At 39.7% G+C, this 19,119-nt stretch overlaps 1 protein-coding gene across 2 annotated transcripts in view; it reads right to left on the bottom strand.

Annotated features, from left to right (window-relative positions):
- KDM1B (lysine demethylase 1B) overlaps positions 1-19,119 on the bottom strand; it is a 31,397-nt gene continuing 12,278 nt past the window's right edge. For both annotated transcript variants that reach the window (XM_064161036.1, XM_064161037.1), the window contains 11 exons: positions 18,561-18,635; positions 17,463-17,600; positions 15,810-15,981; positions 13,988-14,115; positions 12,105-12,236; positions 11,650-11,724; positions 9,607-9,723; positions 7,216-7,341; positions 6,255-6,377; positions 3,820-3,972; positions 1-2,749 (listed from right to left, as the gene is read on the bottom strand). In XM_064161036.1, coding sequence (XP_064017106.1) covers positions 2,666-2,749; positions 3,820-3,972; positions 6,255-6,377; positions 7,216-7,341; positions 9,607-9,723; positions 11,650-11,724; positions 12,105-12,236; positions 13,988-14,115; positions 15,810-15,981; positions 17,463-17,600; positions 18,561-18,635 — 1,323 coding nt within the window. In that variant the 3' untranslated portion in view covers positions 1-2,665. The remainder of the gene's footprint in view (positions 2,750-3,819; positions 3,973-6,254; positions 6,378-7,215; positions 7,342-9,606; positions 9,724-11,649; positions 11,725-12,104; positions 12,237-13,987; positions 14,116-15,809; positions 15,982-17,462; positions 17,601-18,560; positions 18,636-19,119) is intronic.

Raw genomic sequence — 19,119 nt, 5'->3', positions numbered from 1 at the left:
TCAAAACCATGAGCATCCTGTGGATACTTTCCAGTTTTATTCTGCTGCCATAACATAGTCACACAGAAGAGATGAAGTGTAACAGATCATGCTCTGCATTCAAACATTTTTGGTAACATTTAAACAAATCTAGTCAAAGAAAACCTTCCCCAGTTCTTTCTTTGCAGGGAATAAATTATAAACACATACATGCTTGAAATTAATTTTAACATAAGTATTAAATATATTTTGGGGGAACAATTAGAAAGTGAAGTCTCAGAACCAGCCTGATATCCTTACACATTTCAAGTGAATGTAAATTAAAAAGGGACATACCTCTTTTATTTACTCCTCAAACTTGAGTGCAGCACAACACAGTTTTAAAGTGCCCTGGCCCCAAAATAATATACAAGTAATTAATAGACGAGGCCATTGGTAAGTTTATTGTTGGTTATCCTTTTTCTTAATGCTATAAGAAGTGTGCAGAAGCTAAAGCCAAATGTAACTGTATTTGCTCATGTCCATCTCTATCCTCTAGAATATAGTATTTATCTCCTGCAAAGTTGTAGATAGGGTTTTACATCTAAGTACAAATTAACAGGATGGAAGCACATGTTTAAAATTTGACTTCAGAAATTTACCTTGAGCTCGACTTCCCAGACAGTTCTTACAGAAAACAGCATGTGTTTCTTTGTTGTTACTAAGCTGACTGAAGTTTTGACCAAGGTCAGCTGAAACTGTCATTGAATATAATGTTTTAGCCTTGCGGCAATAAGCTCTTTTCCCACCTTCAGAAGCTCCTTTCCTAATAATTTTGTCAGACATGATAAACTGGGAAACGAGCTTTGAATTTAAACACATGCAGCTCTCAATCTTTCCTAGTTAGCCTATAATATGTGAAATTAGCAAAGTGCAAATGATTACCAAAAGCAAAATCTGATGCCTGATCATCTTTTATCAGAGGTTTTGTCTTGCTTCTCACAGCCTTTAAATTACAATACTTGGAAATACTTTAAAACTGTACATACTAGCATTTATTTAGAGGAAAATTAGGAACAGTTACACTTTTCCTATTCATTTATATAACTCAGCTTTAAGAAGCAGAACAGAATATATATATGAAAAACATTTAGTTATATAAACATCTTCACCTTGTAAATTAGTGATTAAATAAAGGTATTTAACAATATTATAGCTACTGTAGAACCAAAATATTAGGTATTTAAAAAGAAGAACTGCGTTTCTTCAGTAGGATTTTTCTTAAGGTTGCTTGTTGATATTCCCCCCCAGGGATACAGCTTTATGCAAATTAGGACTAACTCTAAAGAAAGACTGCTGTACCATTCTTTTCTGAAAGTCTATGCATGAGAACAGAGAGGTATGTGCAGGGTGGAGATTACATGTTTTACTTGCCTTCCAGTAAATCATGAAGTCTACAGTAAAATTCCAGGGAAGGTGTTGGGGGAGAGATCTAGAAGTTAGGTTTCTTTTTCCTTTTTTTTATTAATATAATTTTAAGTGGAACAGTATTACAGCTTATCCTTCTTGTGCCTGTCTTAGTTCTATTGAAAAATGCTTTTTCTTCCCTGTTCCATGGAAAAGCTATTTGATAGATGCTTAGCCCTTACTGAACTATTCCCTCAAGTTGTTTTTAATAATACTTTTAACAACAGAAGAAAACAAGAAAACTTGAAGTCAAAGTGCAAGCCACCTTGTTTCAGCCCTTCATAAAAGTGTTAATATTTTCTCATTCATCTTCACTTTAAATATAAAAGCTGAGTCATTAAGAACCTAGAGTCCTTCAATCAGTGCTGTGCACTCCTACAAGTAAAATAGTTCCTCTATGCAGCCCAAATGAATTTTGCAGTTTGTTTTCAAAACAACCTTAGAAATAAGAGTATTTTTGAGGCGTTCTGTTTCTATATTATCCGAAACACTAAGCAAATCTAAACTTAGCCTATTACTGTAACAAGAATTTCTCTTGAGTAGGTAGCAGAGAAAATATTTCAAGGTTCTTATATATCAATGTAAAAATTTTCAAGTTTTTGTTAGCTACAATAATGTTTCTGTGATTGCACTGTAAACTCTTCCAGCCATCTCATTTAAAGGAACAAACCTGATATTCCAAAGCCCACTTAGTGGAGACTAAGAATATGAAAAAGACTATAGAAAAGGTTATTGATTGCAACTTGAATTCCTTCCTATGGTAATCCTAGAGTTTGTCTAGGCTATTCAGACTTTTGGTAGCAAGTTTGAACTCCTGAATATAATCAACCTGAGAAGCACAGTTAGTGGAAAATTCCCATCATCATTACTAACTGCCGGCATTTTTAATGCTGCATGTTCACTTAGTCTTGTTTTAATTTGACCTTCTGAAATGAAGGTTTATGATAGCATGACCTGAGCCATACAGAAGAGGACTCTCAAAAGTTCTGTTAGTTAAGCTGTGGCCAGGGACTCCATTGTCACTGTTGCTAGTATTACTTTAGCTGGAAAAAAAATTCCCAATATATATCATCAGGGCTCAAAAAGGTGGGGGAGGAAAAGGAAAATGAAGATTTTATCTTTGGCTACCATATTACTATTTACGTACCACTTAGGAAAAAGGCAGCAATAGGAAACTTGAAGATAGTTTTACCCACAGAAAACAAGTAAAAATATATCTATAAACACAAAATGTTGGTACTTAAAATGATGCTATTTTGCTTGCTTCTCGAACCCCACTCAGGTAAGCTCCTGTAACAGTTTGAGGAAAGTGCCTATTGGTGGCCTGTATTTAGAAAAAAAATAAAAGAAAGAAAAAAAGAAACTATTAGAACAGATAGAATTTCACTTGATAAAACCTTAAGCATATGTTCAGTATACATTTTTAAAAGCCCTGGAAAAATTCTTAGTATTTAGCAGGAAATATTTGAGATATTTTGCAACTTTGACATTTGCAAGCAAGACAAGTAACAAAATTAGGACTCTTCTTTGCCACCTGCACAGTAGTGGGGCAGTTAAGATTTGTCCCAGTGTGGAACATCCCTATCTCGTCAGCAGTGTGCATTTCCTGTTATCCACAGACAGAATAACAAAAAAGATAATTTGATTAGAAATTGGACTATATAGCCTTGTCATGTTCTGCACTTATTGGTTATACAGCTCACTTCTGACCTGAAATACCTGAGGGGAGACCTTCTTGGGCTCTACAACCATCTGAAAAGAGGTTGTAATGAGGTGGACATTGGTCTGCTCTGCACAGTAACAAATTATAGGACAAGAGAAAATGTCCTCCAGTTGCACCAGGGGAGGTTAGGGTTGAATATTGCAGAAGACTCTTTCACTAAAACAGTTCTGAGACACTGGAACAGGCTGCCAGGGAGGTTTATTTAAAAGGTGGAGGTTACATAGATACCACAATGATGCATAGATGTGGTGTGAAGGGATGTGGTTTAGCACCAGTCTTGATAGAGCTGGGTAACAGTTAGGCTGAATGACACTGGAATGTCATTCCACTGGACACTGGAATGGGCTGCCTGGGGAGGTGGAGTCACCGTCCCTAGGGCTGTTCAAGGCAAGATTGGACATGGCACTTGGTGCCATGGTCTAGCCTTGAGCTCTGTGGTAAAGGGTTGGACTTGATGATCTGTGAGGTCTCTTCCAATCCTAATAATACTGTGATACCTTCAAGGTTGTTTCCATCCAAAAGGATTCTATAACCTAGCGGTCTTTTAGTGCCCAATAATAATACAAATATAGAGGGCTCTATGTCAAAGTCAAGATTCTAGACTGTAGAGTAATGGTGTCTTAAGAAACAACTCCTCAATGTACTTCTTCAACAGTAACAAAGACACTTACCTCACCAGCAAAAAAAATTTTTCCCTGTATGTCTTCAGCTATAATGTCGTAAGCTTCACCACTGCCCCCTGTTTTCACAAAACTATATGCCATCTGCAGCCAAGGGTCTTTGCTCCATCGAGTCACAAAAAACTTCACTGGGTCAGGAACCTCCTGCAAATCAAAATAGAAGTTAGATGCTGCAAAGAAAAGCCCGCAGTTGCACAGTTTGTTTCAGAGTTTCTTGCAGTTTTTAACATGTGTAGTGTTAGTAGTGTTATGATGATACAGATTACATCACATTCCAGAATTAAATTCTGATTACTACACTACTAACCACAAAGATAATTTTTTTCACCTAATTTTCAGGCCCCATGCCTGAAACATCACCGCTGCTCTGTTGTAAATGCAACAGCTGTGAATATGATAATACACCTAGAACTAGACATGAAGGAAAAAAAAATCTCAAAATACACAAAGACTCTTGCAAAGAGATAAACTATAAATACCACCATCATTTAACATGTTTGATGTGTAACATGAGGATTTTTAGCTTGATACAGCATGATTCTTTGCTACTTCTAGATTGTTAAATCTCAAACTCATCTTCAGTGTGGAGATAATTTTATTCCAACAGAGAGGAAACATGACTTAAATAAGATCAGGAAATGACCTGGCCTGAAAACTGGTGTTGGAGAGACAACAAAAACCAGAAATAGTCCATTCCATTCAAGTAGCCCATGAGAGACACTAAATCTCAAGCCATCAAGACCATGGCTAGCCAAGTATGGCAAGTGTCATAGACATCAGAAGTTCTGCTACACTGCTGAAAGCTATCTTGTCTTTAAAATCTGCTGCGTTATCATCAGATGACTGAAGTTTACAACTGCTCTAAACCACGAAGACAGATGTGAAAATCACTTTTCTGGACTAGGGTGGAAATTAAAGGGCTGTTTGTTGCTTTGGCATTTTCATGAGACCAAGGTAACAGGTATATGGACTTACATTGAACATGATTCTACTAACTGAAGTCATTACCAAAACTACATTTTCTAGGAAAAGTCAATCCTTCAGATGCCAAAGTTTTCCCAAGATCATTAATCCTAGGATCTCAACCATCAGTGAAACTTGAGAGGGATCACCCATGAACAATGAGCCTTCCATGGGATCTACCTACTCCAAGTAATTTAAGGCATTAAAGTCTATAGACTGAAATGCAAGTAACATTAAATCATAATCTCCTACTTGCCCCAATGTTCTAGTTAGATTTCAAAGTGACCTGTGGACAAAAGCATTCACACACACAGTCAAGCAAGCAAAGCATACAGTGTGTCCCTTTATTGATCCCCAGCAAATACGTACCAACTCAAATGCAGCCATAGAAGGAAGGGTCCACCAGCAGCTACTGCTTTTCCCCATTGCAGCTGCACTGTTTGGAGAGTTGTGAGTTATTCATGGACACCCCCATGGGGGCAGGTGTGTCCCTCAATGTCACAGTTGCCAGAGCTTCTGGGAAGAAGTCTCACCTTCTAACGTACAGTGGTTGAGCCCTCCTTTGGCCAGAACCTGGCAGGGCAGAGGGTGGGGTTTGCCAAACTCCAGCTCCTTATACATAAGAGTGAAGGTTTCTGCACATCCACCTGCTCGTTTGGGGGGCTGCACTGGTGGGGGTTCCAGCTGCTGTTTTATCCAACCATCCCTGTATGCTTTCCTAATCAGCCTTGCCTCCAAGGCTGCCTCTTGCCAGTTCCTTATCTTCTGCCTACACTTTGAAAATATTTGTGGGCCAGCAATGGACCATTTCCCAATTAACCTGTCCTAGTACACACAATTTTCTGTGAGTTTTCCTATTAATTTGTAGCTGAGGTAGTAAAGGTAGAGAATTTTCTGTAGTGTTTTTTTTTTACAGTGAGGACATAGGGCCCTCGACAGATGATTTCGCTTGTATCTCCAGCTGAGGACAGGAGTGTTTCTTATTAAAAGAAAAATGGATCTGTTTGGTTTTGTTTGGGAGTGTTGTAATTTTAGTTGCTTTTATGAGGGGGGGGAGGTAATCAAATTCCTCTAGCTTAAAGCTTTTATCAAGTATTGGAAGTGGTGATGACCAGAAACTGACAGCTAAATTAGGTAACACAAAAGCACTTCTTAAGTACTTGTTTCAATTAATTTTCCTTTCTAAAAGCACTTTAAAGAATAATAGTTCATTCCTGGGTTTTTTTTTCAATTAATTGCCATTTTCTTTCAGACAGATCTAGAAATACTTCAATTACATTTTTCACACAAGACCAAACACTGTGGTTTTAGTGTATGTCAGAGGAAGCACATTTCCTCAAACTTGAACCTATCTCTTCTTCTCAGTGTCAAAGATTTTCCTGTACATCATGAAGTAGTAGAATCGAAAGCTTTACCTCTATTGACAGATTAATTCATCTCTTAGTAAAAGAGGCTTCTCTTACCTGCTCCTTAAACAGCTCTCGAAGTACAGTCATACACTGTTGCAGTACTTGTTTATCATCTAAATTCTTAATGGTTGTCACAGCATCTCCAGTGACCACTGACATCAAGATGCTTTGTTTGTTCTAAAAACAAGACAGGAACAGGTGAGATTATTCAGAACTTACCAGGCAGTTAAGTATTTCTTGAGTCCTTTTTAAATGCTATTGATATTCTAGAGTAAGGTGGGTTTGATTCCTTAGAATAAAGGGTGTATGTTCTGCATTACACTCAAATTACTGTCTTCTGATGTCTTGCTCATAGATCTGTTGGCTCCTCTTACAACTTCCTGAATTAAGTGAACACTTACTATCTACTTAAAGGCTGCACCAAAAGATTTGACCCTTAGAGCATTATTCTTTGTGTCAGACCTCTTAAGTTCTGGTTCTACACCAAAATTCCTCCCGAATTGTACTCCAATTTCAAAAGCTGGTAGCAAAGAGAATCTGTTTAAATACTTATGTTGTCTTAGGCCAATACTTGTTCTTACTAGTAGATTTTGGCACAAGAGATGAAAGCTCAGTTCTACCAATGTTTATTTCCACATCAAGAAATCTGCTCCCATGCAGAAGTTTCAAAAATGGAGTGGTGACTAGAGAATAGCACACAAGTTCTCAATTCCTTTAAAGAACTCTCCCTGCCTTGTTTGTGTAAGGTGATTTTTCTGTTCCTAAACTTGGTAGCTAGCAGAGAATAGCATTAATTTCTATACTATTTTGTATCCAAACACAGGAAAATGCTCCCACTTAATACTAAATGAGGGTCAGTCACATTTTTCTTGGTAAATAACACTACTTCCACTTCTAATAGTTGTGGAAGGGGAGAGGAAAAATAAAACAGCTTTCATTATCCACTAATTACTGCACCTAGATGCCAAACTGAATTTCTGAAGGGCCAACAGAGAATATAGCTAACATATGCTACCTCTGGATCCATGTCATAGAAAACACTGAAGAGGCCACGTTGGATGGAATTGGGTGGAACATGACCAAAAAAATCAGCTCCTTGAATTTTACTGTCCCAAAATCTGTAAGGAAATTGCAAGGCAATCTGGAGAGAAAGAGAGAGATGCAATTAAAGCATTTCATACCACAAAACTCTTCATTGGGTATGGTAGATGTTATTCTAATTATTTTTCCCTTTTCTACTCAAATTAGAGACACCCATTTCTGTGAGAATACATGGATGCATTCTCTGAAGGCAGCAAGGACAGGAGAAAAAAAGTGCTAGTCTCACAAGTTGGAAATGCACAGACCATCAAATTCAGTGGCATTCATGGGCAAGAATGCTAAAAAAGTTTTTATGAACTTATCATAACACTTCATGATGCATCTCCTCTGTGTGGCTTCTGAATCATATCTTTAAATTCCAGCACTGTTATATTCCTGTTACTGGCATTGTTTCTGTTATTTTCTGTTCCATGCATACATCTTACCAGGGATTTTGTCAGGAGAGGCTGTCCTGTTGCATTGGGAAAGGGTAGGAGATTTTGCAGTGGTCAAATACACAGATTTCAGTATTCTTTTAAAATAATTTATGCAGTTACTAGGTTGAAAGGACCCAGAATAGGAACACTATAAGAATTTTGGAAGCTCTAAGACCATGAAGGCATACTCAAAATTAGGCATGAAATATTTAAACTGTGAAGTGATTCTGTGAACATTTTCTTTTAAAAACCCATCCAGTTGCAAAATCTAAGAAGCAGAAATACATTGAATTGTCTGGGTTGGAAGAGACCTTACAGTCAATCTCATTCCATCTCCCTTGCTGGGCACAGAGGTGAGATTGACAGGACTGTACTTCTCTGGGTCTTCCTTTTACCCTGTGTTAAAAAGTTGGGTTGTGTTTCCCCTTTTCAAGTCAGTAGCAACCTCACCAGACTGCCATGACTTCTCAGTATGATGGATAGTGGCTTAACCACTTCATCCACCAGTTCCCTCAGGACCCAAAGATGCATCTCATCACTTCCCATAGACACTTTCACATTCCTTAGATCATCTTAGAATTGATCTTCTACAGCAGGCAGTTCGTTCTTCCAGTCTCTGCCTTGCCATTCTGTGACTTGAGTGGTGGGGATGGAGCATTTACTTTTGAGGAGCAAGGCAAAAAATTCACTTGAGTACCACCTCATTTTCCATAGCCCAGGTAGCCAGGTCTCCTGATTCCTTATGGAGAGGGCTCAGCTCTTCCATGGTCTTCCTTCACTGATGTACCCATAGAAGCTGCTGCTGTTGTCCCTTTATGTCCCTGGTCAGATATCATTCTACCAGGGCTTTAGCTTTCCTAACCTGATCCTTAACACCTTAGATAATGTCTCTATATTCCTCCCAGGCTACTTGCCCTTGCTTCCATCCTCTGTAGGCTTCCTTTTTGTGTTTTAGTTTGTTCACCACACAGGCCTGATATTTTTACTTCACTTCCTCTTTCCTGAGATGTGTTGCTCCTGAGCTTAGAGATGATGATCCTTAAATATTAGCCAGATTTTTTGGGATCCTCTTCCCCCCAGAGCTTTAGCCTCTGGTGCTCTAACAAGGAGATCCTGAAGAGGTCCTGAAGCCCAGGATAACAAGCTTGCTGTACACCCTTTTTGCTGTCCTGAGGATCTTGAACTCCACCATTTCATGGTCACTGCATCCACAGCTGCTCTTGAGCTTCACGTGCTGAGGAACCACAATCTCCTCCTTGTTGGTGAGAACAAGGTCCAGCATATTACTTTGTTGGCTTGTCTATCACTTTGAGAAGGAAGTGAACGTAAACATGTTCTGGGAACCTCCCGCATTGCTTATGCCCTGCTGGTTTGTCCCTCCAACAGGTATCAAGGTGGTATAGGTACCCCATGAGTACCATGGCTTGAGACCACGAGGCTGCTCCCATCTGTCTGTAGTGTCTCCTGTCCCAGTACTCCATTTAATCCTGACCAGTAAGCTCTCAATTGACTCCAATTAGTGCTCTGTGCACTCGAGCTGGCCACTTAGATAGAGGGCAACACACTCTCCTCATCTCCCATTTGTCCGTCCTAAAGAGCTTGTATCCTTCCACTGCCACACACCAGCCACAGGACCATCCCATCTTCCTGACACAGCTCTGAATCCTGCAGGTGTTTGCACATATCTAACTCCTCATGGTTTGTGGGTTTTCAAAGAGGTGTTTTAAGTTGAGTCCCCAATGAAGCTGACATAAATCCATGTGATAATCACATTTTGCTCTTCTGGGCTGCTGCATACAAGTAATACATAATAAATCTTAAGAAATACACAGCAAAAGCAGCCAGTGTTTCTAGGAAGAGAAAATTAAATACAATGTAAATTTACTTACCTTCTCAATGACTCCTGCTCCCAAACTGTTAATGGCTTTAATTTTTTTTTCTGACAGTGGAGGATTAAAGTGAATGGTGTTTTTCTGAAGAAGGGCCAGTGGTACAGTCACCAAAACCTGAAACAAATAATTACAGTCACAACAGCAGCAAAAGCTGACTTCTGCACTTAACCCTCACAGCATCCTCTTATCTATCTTGAATTGTTCTTGTAGGATGCGGCATCATACTCACCAGACATCTCTTGATTAGTGTCTGGTTTTACTCCCCAGTATGGGGAAACATGCCTTACGTTCAGGCAAGAACAGATCCTGCAGTTCACTGGTTTTAAGTTGTAGTCTGTTGCTTGTATCAGAGTGGTTAACCATGCTACTAATCACAACAGATGCTGTAAATTACAATTAATGGCTCTTAGGTCAACAGAACTGTCTTCACAGAATACAGTGTTGGAAGGGACCACCAGGATCACCTGGTCCAACCTTTCCAGGTATACCACTGTACAGTTTAAATGAGATGGCCCAGCACCCTGTCAGGCAGAGCCTTAAAACTACCCAGTACAGAGGAATCCACTACTGCCCTTGGGATTTTTTTTAAGAAAAGAAGATGGTCATCATTTTAGTTTGTATTTAGTTCTTTCACAGATCCTTTCTCCTTAGAATAGGCTCAGTGGCACTGTTCATGCCAATTCGACTTTGATCAAGTTTATGCATCATTTTTTAAAATCACTAAAAGCTAAATTATGCAGCATGAAGTAGGTGGGGATACAAGGAACAAGGGCCACTGAGAAATATTGCTTGTCAAGTCAATTATCAGAAAGACAAAGCTGTGGTCAGTGGGTCAGAGTCCAGTTGGAGACCTGTGGCTAGTGGTGGTCCCCAGAGATCAGTACTGTGTCCAGTCTTGTTCAATATCTCCATCAGTGACCTAGACAAAGGGATAGAGTGTACTGTCAGCAAGCTTGCTGACAATACCAAACGGGGAGCAGTGGTTGACACAACATAAGTTTGTGCTGCTGTTCAGCATGACCTGGACAGGCTGGACAGCTGGGAAAAGGAAAACAGTGCAATTCAACAAGTGCAAAGAGTCCTGCATGTGGGGAAGAACAACCCCATGTATCATTACAGGCTGTGAGCTGACCTCTTGGAGAGCAGCTCTGGGGAAGAGGACCCAGTGGTCCTAGCAGACAACAGCCTGACCATAAGCCAACAATATGCTCTTGCAGCCAAGAAAGCACATACCTGGGATGTGTTAGGAAGAGCATGGACAGCAGGTCAGCAGAAGTTCTCCCCCCTCTCTGACCTGCTGAGGCCTCTTCTCAAATAATGTGTGCAACTCTGGGCTATGCAGTTCAAGAAGAACAAGAAACTACTGGAGAGAGTCCAGTGGACAGCCACTAAGATATTGAAGGGACTAAAACATCTACCTTACAAGGAAAGGCCTGAGAGATCTGGGTCTGTTTAGCCTCGAGAAGACTGAAAGAGGATCTTAGCTGTGCTTATCACTTTGAAGGTGGCAGAGCACTAGAACAGGCTGTCCAGAGAAGTTGTGAAGCCTCCATCTCTAAAGGCACTCAGAACCCAACCTGAATGTTTTACTCTAAGTGATCCTACTCTCACAGGGGGGTTGGAACTGATCTTCAGAGGTCCCTTCCAAGCCATAACATTCTGTGATTCTATGATGCCCTGCATACTAAAGGGAACAATTCTGGGCAGATTCACTGCTAAACAGGGTAAAGTTAAGTAGGAAATGAACCCAGAAAACATAACTATTCAAGGACTAGAGAAAAATGTTTTTGCTTCACAATTTTTGTACTGTCTTTACAGTGCTTAATTCTTCAAATCAGAACTCAAGCATGGTCAAAAAAAATAGATTCTAGGACATCCAAATACCAGCCACTAGAATATATTCTCTTTTATCTTTGAATGGGCAGAAATTGGATTAAATAGTCTTCTAAGGGAAAAAAAAAATAACAGAAAGGAAATGTACTGTGGTCAGTATTGTTCATGTGTTCCCTAAAATCCTTAATCTTGAAGCATATTTGGTACCTTTTGTGTTGTCCACACTGTTCCATCTGTAGTTGTGACCTGTACTTCTTCACCAGCATAGTCAATACTCTGTACCTGTTGAAAGGCAAATTGAAGATTATGCTACAAAATCTGCATCTGCAATGCAAATTCAGACAAGAATATTGAATATGTAGAGCACCAGTCTGAAAACTAGAAATTGGCCAACACCTTTGCAGGAAATACTGAAAGAAAAACAACATAGAAGCTAGAAAAGAAAAATCATCAACATTCTAAAGTATAAGCTAATCATAATATTTAAGTACTAATAGTCCTCAAAAAAGATTTCCAGAAATGCTGAATTTGGCTTAAGTTTCTCAAGACAACTTGAACTAATCACAGCTGCAGATCTGCCTGGTCTGAAAGAATACAAAGTTATGATTGGGTGCTCTAAAGCAATCTAAAACAGGCACTGCATCAACATTTTCCAGACTCACTGGGAAATTCAGCCGGATGTCCAGCCCTTCTGCCAGTTTATCAAGCAATGTAGAATATCCCACAGTTAGAAGAGTGTGATCTCCAGCAAACTGAGCAAAGAATTCATTGTGGTCCCATGAGCGTGCAGATACCTGTGAACAGAACACAGCTGGCTGTCTCTGCTGGTGAGGTGACATGAGTACTAGCATAAGTCCCACAGTTGAGAAGAATATACAGCTGCCAGAAGTAAATGGCTTTACCCAAGGCCACTAGATAACATAGAATGGTTTGGATTGCAAGGAACCTTAAAGATACCTAGTTTGAACTCCGCTGCCATGTCCAGGGACATCTTCCATTAGACCAGGTTGCTCACGGTGCTGTCCAACCTGGCCTTGAACACCTCCAGGGAGGGGGTATCCACAGCCTCCCTGGGAAACCTGTTCCAGTGTCTGACCACCATTACTGTAATTTTTTTTCCCCCAGTATCCAGTCTAAATCTACCCTCCTCAATCATAAATCCATTCCCTCTTGTCATATCAGAACAAGCCCCTGTAAAAAGTCCCTTTCCAGCTTTCTTGTAGGCCACCTTCAGGTAATGGAAGGCTGCTCATAAGCTCTCACCAAAGCCTTGTTTTCTCCAGGCTGAGCAGCCCCAACACAAGAATGGCTGGATTAAGAAATGTTCTAATATGGGTTGGTCACTAGCAGAAGATTTGTACTTCTGCTTGGTAAAGAAAACAAGGAAAGTGGCACAAAAATTCAGATGGATTGCAGTTTGTTTATTTCAGTGTCCTGACTCTAGAAAGATACAAGATTTTACAGCCTTGACTTCAAATAAAAACAGAAATGTTTTATTCCCCAACATGAAGGGGAAAGGAAGATACAAACAATATCTCACTGCAATTTTTCTGTTACTTTGAAGGTATCTTTCATCAATGCTCTCCCCCCTACCCCTGCAAACTCATACTTAGTGCAACAGTGATATTTGCACTAAGGAATCATTTTTAGCAGTGAAAAACCTGAAGCTGTTTCCACACTGTGTTTCAAATGCCAATTCCTATTGCATTTGCAGGTGCATTTGCTTCAGGCTTTAATTTACAAATTGAAGGCGAGATCCTTCTGATTCCCCCTCAGTGCTTGTGAAGTGTGGAACTTGACATATCAAAATACTTCTCCATTGACCACCCTGGTATAACATCATGCAGATCTTTTTCATGATCTGGCATGCTTCCTAATTCAGATGAGATTTGTGTGTCTGTGCCTATCAACCAGCTGTCCCACTACTGTAGCACAATTAACCCTAAACATCTTTACCTCAAGCATCAGGACCGAGTAAATAATGCACTGCAAATGCCATCACACTTTAATATTTCCTAAACCTGCTTGGTTAAAACCAAAGTGAAGTGGAAAGCCAAGTATCACACAGTCAACAGAATACCTAGAAGTGGTGAACTGGGGTCCAGTAACAGGGTGTTGGAACACTTCAGAAGTGAAACATAGCTATTCTCAAGATACTTAGCAAGGCAGAGAGCAACGCCTCCATTTTTAAACGCAGAATTGAGAAGCAGAAGTCACACACAGTATCTGAGGAAGTGTAACTCTCCTGTGATTCCTACCACCCAGCACATCAGCAAAATGCCCTACTCCACTTTATTACCTACTCTTAATGTTGTCTGTGCTAAAGAGGATCTCACCAGAACCATGTAATGAAGTCCCATCAGGTTCCCTAAGGCAGCACTACAGACTGTCTGCTTTTAAAGAAGAGTTTAGGGAGGTAGGAGCCATTTAGGGATAGCTGATTCTTCCTGTGGGGCCATGGCTTGAATCATGGCTTCTCAGTGTTTCTCCCAAGCCTATTTTCTGTGAAGCTCAACCACTTCAGAACACAGCTGTCAAAACTCACCTGAGAGAGATTGCTGCCACAGGCATACTCCAAATTACTGAGATGGAACTGGAGGACTTGTTCTTCCAGCTCACTGAACTGGATACCAGACTCCTGAATAAAGGCTTTATAGATCTCCTGTATTTTTTCTGTGAAAGAATATGTTTAGAATAAGAATGTATCACAAATCATCTGAAGTCCTTCTGCATTTCAGTATGCTGTTCTCTGGATCACAAGGTTTTCAAGTGCATTGCTAATTTGCACTAAGGTATTTTTCTTCTCATAGAAAAAAAAACACCAACTGAACAAAAACCCTGCAAGATCTTTTCACAGTATCACAGTATTATCAGGGTTGGAAGAGACCTCACAGATCATCAAGTCCAACCCTTTCCAGTCATAAAATACAACTTTGTTGCTTAATCACAGGATTTCCTAATAAAATCCTCTTCTGCAAAAACTGAAACCTACATAGCTTTATTAAAAAGGCAAAGCAAAAACAAACAAAACCACACAAAACAAAAAGACAAACCCACACTGTGCCAACAGCACAGCTTGGCTGGCTGAGACATGAGAGAAATCAATTGTTTAGCTACCATAGAATTGTTTGGGTTGGAAGGGACCTTAAAGATTATCTAGTTCCAACCCCCATCCTGCACCTTTCACTAGCTCATGTTGCTCAAAGCCCCATCCAACCTTTGAACTTACCTGTGCAACCCATTCAGTGTCTCTCCACTCTTATCCTCTTTCAGCTTAAAACCCTTTTCCTAGCACTGCACCCCCAGATACACCTCATCTTTCCTGCAGGCCCCCTTTACATACTGTAAGGCTGCTATAGGACGTCCCCAGAATCTTCTTTTCTCCAGGCTGAACATTAACTCTCAATCTGTCCTTGTGGGGAAGGTGCTCCAGCCCTCTGATAATCTTTATGACCCTCCTCTGGACCTGCTCCAGCAGATCCATGTCTGCCTTACATTGGGGGCCTCAGAGCTGGACAGAGTCTACAGACAGCATCTCACAAGAGCAGAGTACAGTAGGGAGAATCACTTCCCTGGTCCTGTTGGCATTCTGGGCTGCAAGCTCACATTGCTGGCTAATACTTGGGTTTTTTTTCCACTCACCAGCACCCCCACGTCCTTCACCACAGGGATGCTATCAGCATACAGTTGAGAATATCTCAGGGGAAATACACTTCAAGATAATGGAGAATCTTTCCAAATAAATCCTGCTTAATTTTTACAAAACCAAAAGAGACGAGAAATGTAATCTACAATTCAACACAGAACATAGGAGTTGCTACTTTTGTATTCAGCATCCATCCTGAAAAGATTTGGGAAGCAGACATTTCTAAGCAGGTTTTTTTTGTTGTTGTTCTTGAATGTACTTGCATGCTGTAAATGTGGTGGGAGGTGTTACCAATGGAGATGGAACTGTTCTTGCCGGCAGAAGGCTTTGATCAGGCTCTTTTTTAGGCAGATTAGTCATGAAGTGTGAGAGTTATGACTAGCTGTGGCTGCCTTTAGCAAGATGCAAGTCCTTTTTAATTGCTGCTGACACTAGTTACACTGAAAAAGCTACCTCCTGAAAACAAGAGACTACATCAGAAGTCATACACTATTGTGAAAGCCTTTAAACAGGGCTTCCTTGAAAGTTACAAGAGACATTTTGGCCTGTGTGCACACAATAGCCACCCTCCCTTTTTGTGGTCCTTGGAGCCAGGCTGTCACTGTTGGATTTAGGGTCAGATACACAATCATATGCTTCTAAAAATGTCCTGTGTAACAGCCAATGTAGTTGTACATGAACAGAGCAAACATCTTCACTTTGCTATGCATCCTCCACTTACCACCAAGAGGAACATCCTGATGTTGGGTTTTATCTTTTCTCCACTCAGAGACGACATCTAGGATGGCATTGAAATGAAAGTCCATACGTTTATCAATAGTGGGATCTGTTATCCTTCCACCTTCCTGGATCAAGTCACATTTCTCCCCTAGTTTGTGCATTTTAATGCCAAGCTTAAGAAAAAAACATTTTATTGCTTTTTAAGTATGGTAAAACAAAGAGTGCATAGCCTGCTCAAAGTTATTTCAAGTAAGGTGAAGCCCTTAATCCTAGATTTAAGTGCTGCCACTTATAAAACATCCATGACTTTAGACAATTAGATTAACTAAAACTCTCATTCTCCTAAAATTGAAATACCAACAATCCTTTCATCCACTAATTGTCTACCATTTTTTTTTTACTCCCACCCTTCTATCCTCCTTTTATCAGGGAGCCCCAGAAACCTCTTCTCCAACTTTCCTACCTAGCCAGAAGCTACTATAGAGATGTTTAGTCTGGTAATCAAACATGATGAACCAGTCTCCTTCTTTTCTACCTCACTTTATTCTCTAAATCACCATTAATATGAATTCTTTTCTACCAATTTCTGGTACCTGATGCCCAAACAGTTCCCTGCATTCAGGAATTGACAAGGTGTTGCTTGCCAGTTGCTGCCAATTTTATGAACAAACAAGCAAATAAATTAATTGGAAATTAAACCTCATAACTTGCTTTGCTTCTGCAACTTGAACACAGAGCAGAGCTGAATCAGATATAAGTTCTGTAGAGTCATTTCTAGAGAAAATGGCATGAATGCAGTGCTGACTTCTTCCTAGGGCCTTCTTACTCAGGGTGCACTCCAGGGCCTTTTATACATCCTCACATCTCACTAGGCTGTTGGCCACTACTGCAGATTTCTTCCCAAGAGACAGCTGTACTTTGAATGTAAGATGATATCGAATGCCCACAAAGGGATGGGACCCAAGGTGTATTCAGAAGTCATTGCTCCTCACCTCATAACTAAAATATTATTTTAAAATACATAAATTTTTAAATCTTCATGGCACTATAAGAGCACTACACAGTTAAAGCAGCATGGGCTGGATTTGCATGCCTCTGAACAAAATCCATACTCAGGTTCCACTTGGAGAAATTCAGCTTCCTGCCTAAAAAACCTAAACCAAACCAACAAATACATTAATAAATCAAACTGCAGCGTGTTTGCATCAGTTGTTGTTAGACACATTCATCTTAACTTGTGTAGAATTGAACTAGAAATACAGAGGCTGAGCAAAGACAAATGCATCACAGAAATATGTGTTATGACAACATAGCCATGTCCTCCCACAGTAAAGCTTTTCTGGGCTCTAATGAAGTCTGCTGGGGACTTTTTACATTACTATGTCCAGAAAAGGAGGGGGGGAAAAAAATGGCTTCTTTTGGTATTGAAGCCAAGGCCACTTTGCTTTTATTCACATAAGGTGCCCCAAACCATTCTACAGCTCTTCTCTGTCCCCAACAATTATCATATATAAAAGCAACTGGGACTTTACTTGCAATGCAGAACAGTGTTATGTCATAGAAATAGATCTCCCACCCTTATCTGGCCACCCAAACCTGGCTGTAACAACAGTTTTTCACTTGTGACAGTACATGACTACTGCAGGGAACCCACTTGCTCACACATTAGTGCCACTGGGTTGTTGACACATCCATTGACGATTTGTGCGCCTCTTCCAACAGTGACTCCGCTGAATGTCTTATCATCCCACACTCTGCCACCAATTCTGTCTTTGGCTTCTAAGACAGTGACCTATGACACAATGCAGCTTAGTAAATTTGTTTCTGGGACAGTCAAAGAAACTGCCATTCTCTTGTATTTCTACCATTCATACATTCCTCCTTTGACATCCACAACTTGTTTATAGGCAGACAGGATAACGATACTAGACAGATGTCTGACTGAGTATGCTGACCCTTAATTACTTATATTACTTTCTGCTTTATAGACAACTCCATCTCTCCAGAACAGTGGAAAATAACTGTGTATGTGTATATATTATGAGAAATATATTTTAAAACACATTTTTATATGCCCTGCCAGTTGGTATTTATGTAATTTACTGCAGATAGCTTTTCCATGAGATACAAGGTACAGAAAGGCTTTGACATTTGCTGTTTGTCAACCAAAAATGAGGTAATAGGCCTATAGGGTTCATATAAATGTCTACACACATAAGCATATAAATCTGCAAAGTCAGTGCCCATTCATTTCTGTAAACATCAGCCCTGTGTGAGAGTCATGGATTTTCTTAGGAATATTCAGATACGTAAAATTATGTCCACATAGAAATACTGTGAGATCACACTGTCCATGGTAATTATGGGGAAAAAGGGAAACACATGTGGTTGGTTTGGTTTTCATTAGCAACAAGTACAGTCAACTGCACAGACAAGAGAATTTAACCTCATTTAAGCAGACATCATCATCATCAACAGTCCCGTGCACATCCATGTCTCCCCTATCCTCCCAACCCAAGCCTACACTGAATACCCACGGCATGCTTTGTTGACTTCTAGATGGGAATAAATGCTGGTTTTAAACAAATTTACTCAGCAAATACCCAGATTTTGCAAATCAATTAGGATACATAAATGTTTTTATCAAGAATGTAACTTTTTTTTTTTCATTTTGATGAACAACAATTTCAAAGCAGAGCAAGTCTGGGTTGTTTTGGGTTTTTTTTACCTCATGTACTATGAAGCTTCTTACCTTAACTCCAAAGTTGTGCAGTTGTCGAGCTGCTGCTAATCCTGCTGCACCTGCCCCAATGATAATGACAGATTTCTGGAAAACAATTAAACGTTTTGATAAATAAAAATAGTTAGAACTAAACCAGAAATTATCATCACACACTTATTTTTCTTGCTGATGTTGAGGAGAAGTCAGTAGTAAAGATGGTAGGGTATTTAATATAGAGAAAAGATCTGTTGTGTCTCTGAAAACAGTTACCATGTTTCAGGACTTTAAAAGCAGTTATCTCAGTATCTTTTAACAGAAACAGATGAAGTTATCAGTCAAGTAACAAAATCTAATTGAAGTTATCTGTCTGGAAAGACACCTTGTACTAATTTCAGTCACAGTTTGGGTTGACCAATGCAAACTATTTTATACATTAAAAATACATAGAAATGCACTTGGCAAACCTAAATCAACTTACACTTTCTGAGAGATATTCCATTACAAAACTGATAAACTCCTATGCACTGTCGAGCAAATTTAGTCATAAGCATGTACCCTTTCATCATAGTTCTTGCAAATCAATACAGAA

Source organism: Pogoniulus pusillus, chromosome 21 (genome assembly GCF_015220805.1).
Source record: "Pogoniulus pusillus isolate bPogPus1 chromosome 21, bPogPus1.pri, whole genome shotgun sequence".
Taxonomy (NCBI): Eukaryota; Metazoa; Chordata; class Aves; order Piciformes; family Lybiidae; genus Pogoniulus; species Pogoniulus pusillus.
The sequence above is the reverse complement of the archived record's forward strand: the minus strand, read 5'-3'. Positions and strand labels throughout refer to the sequence as shown.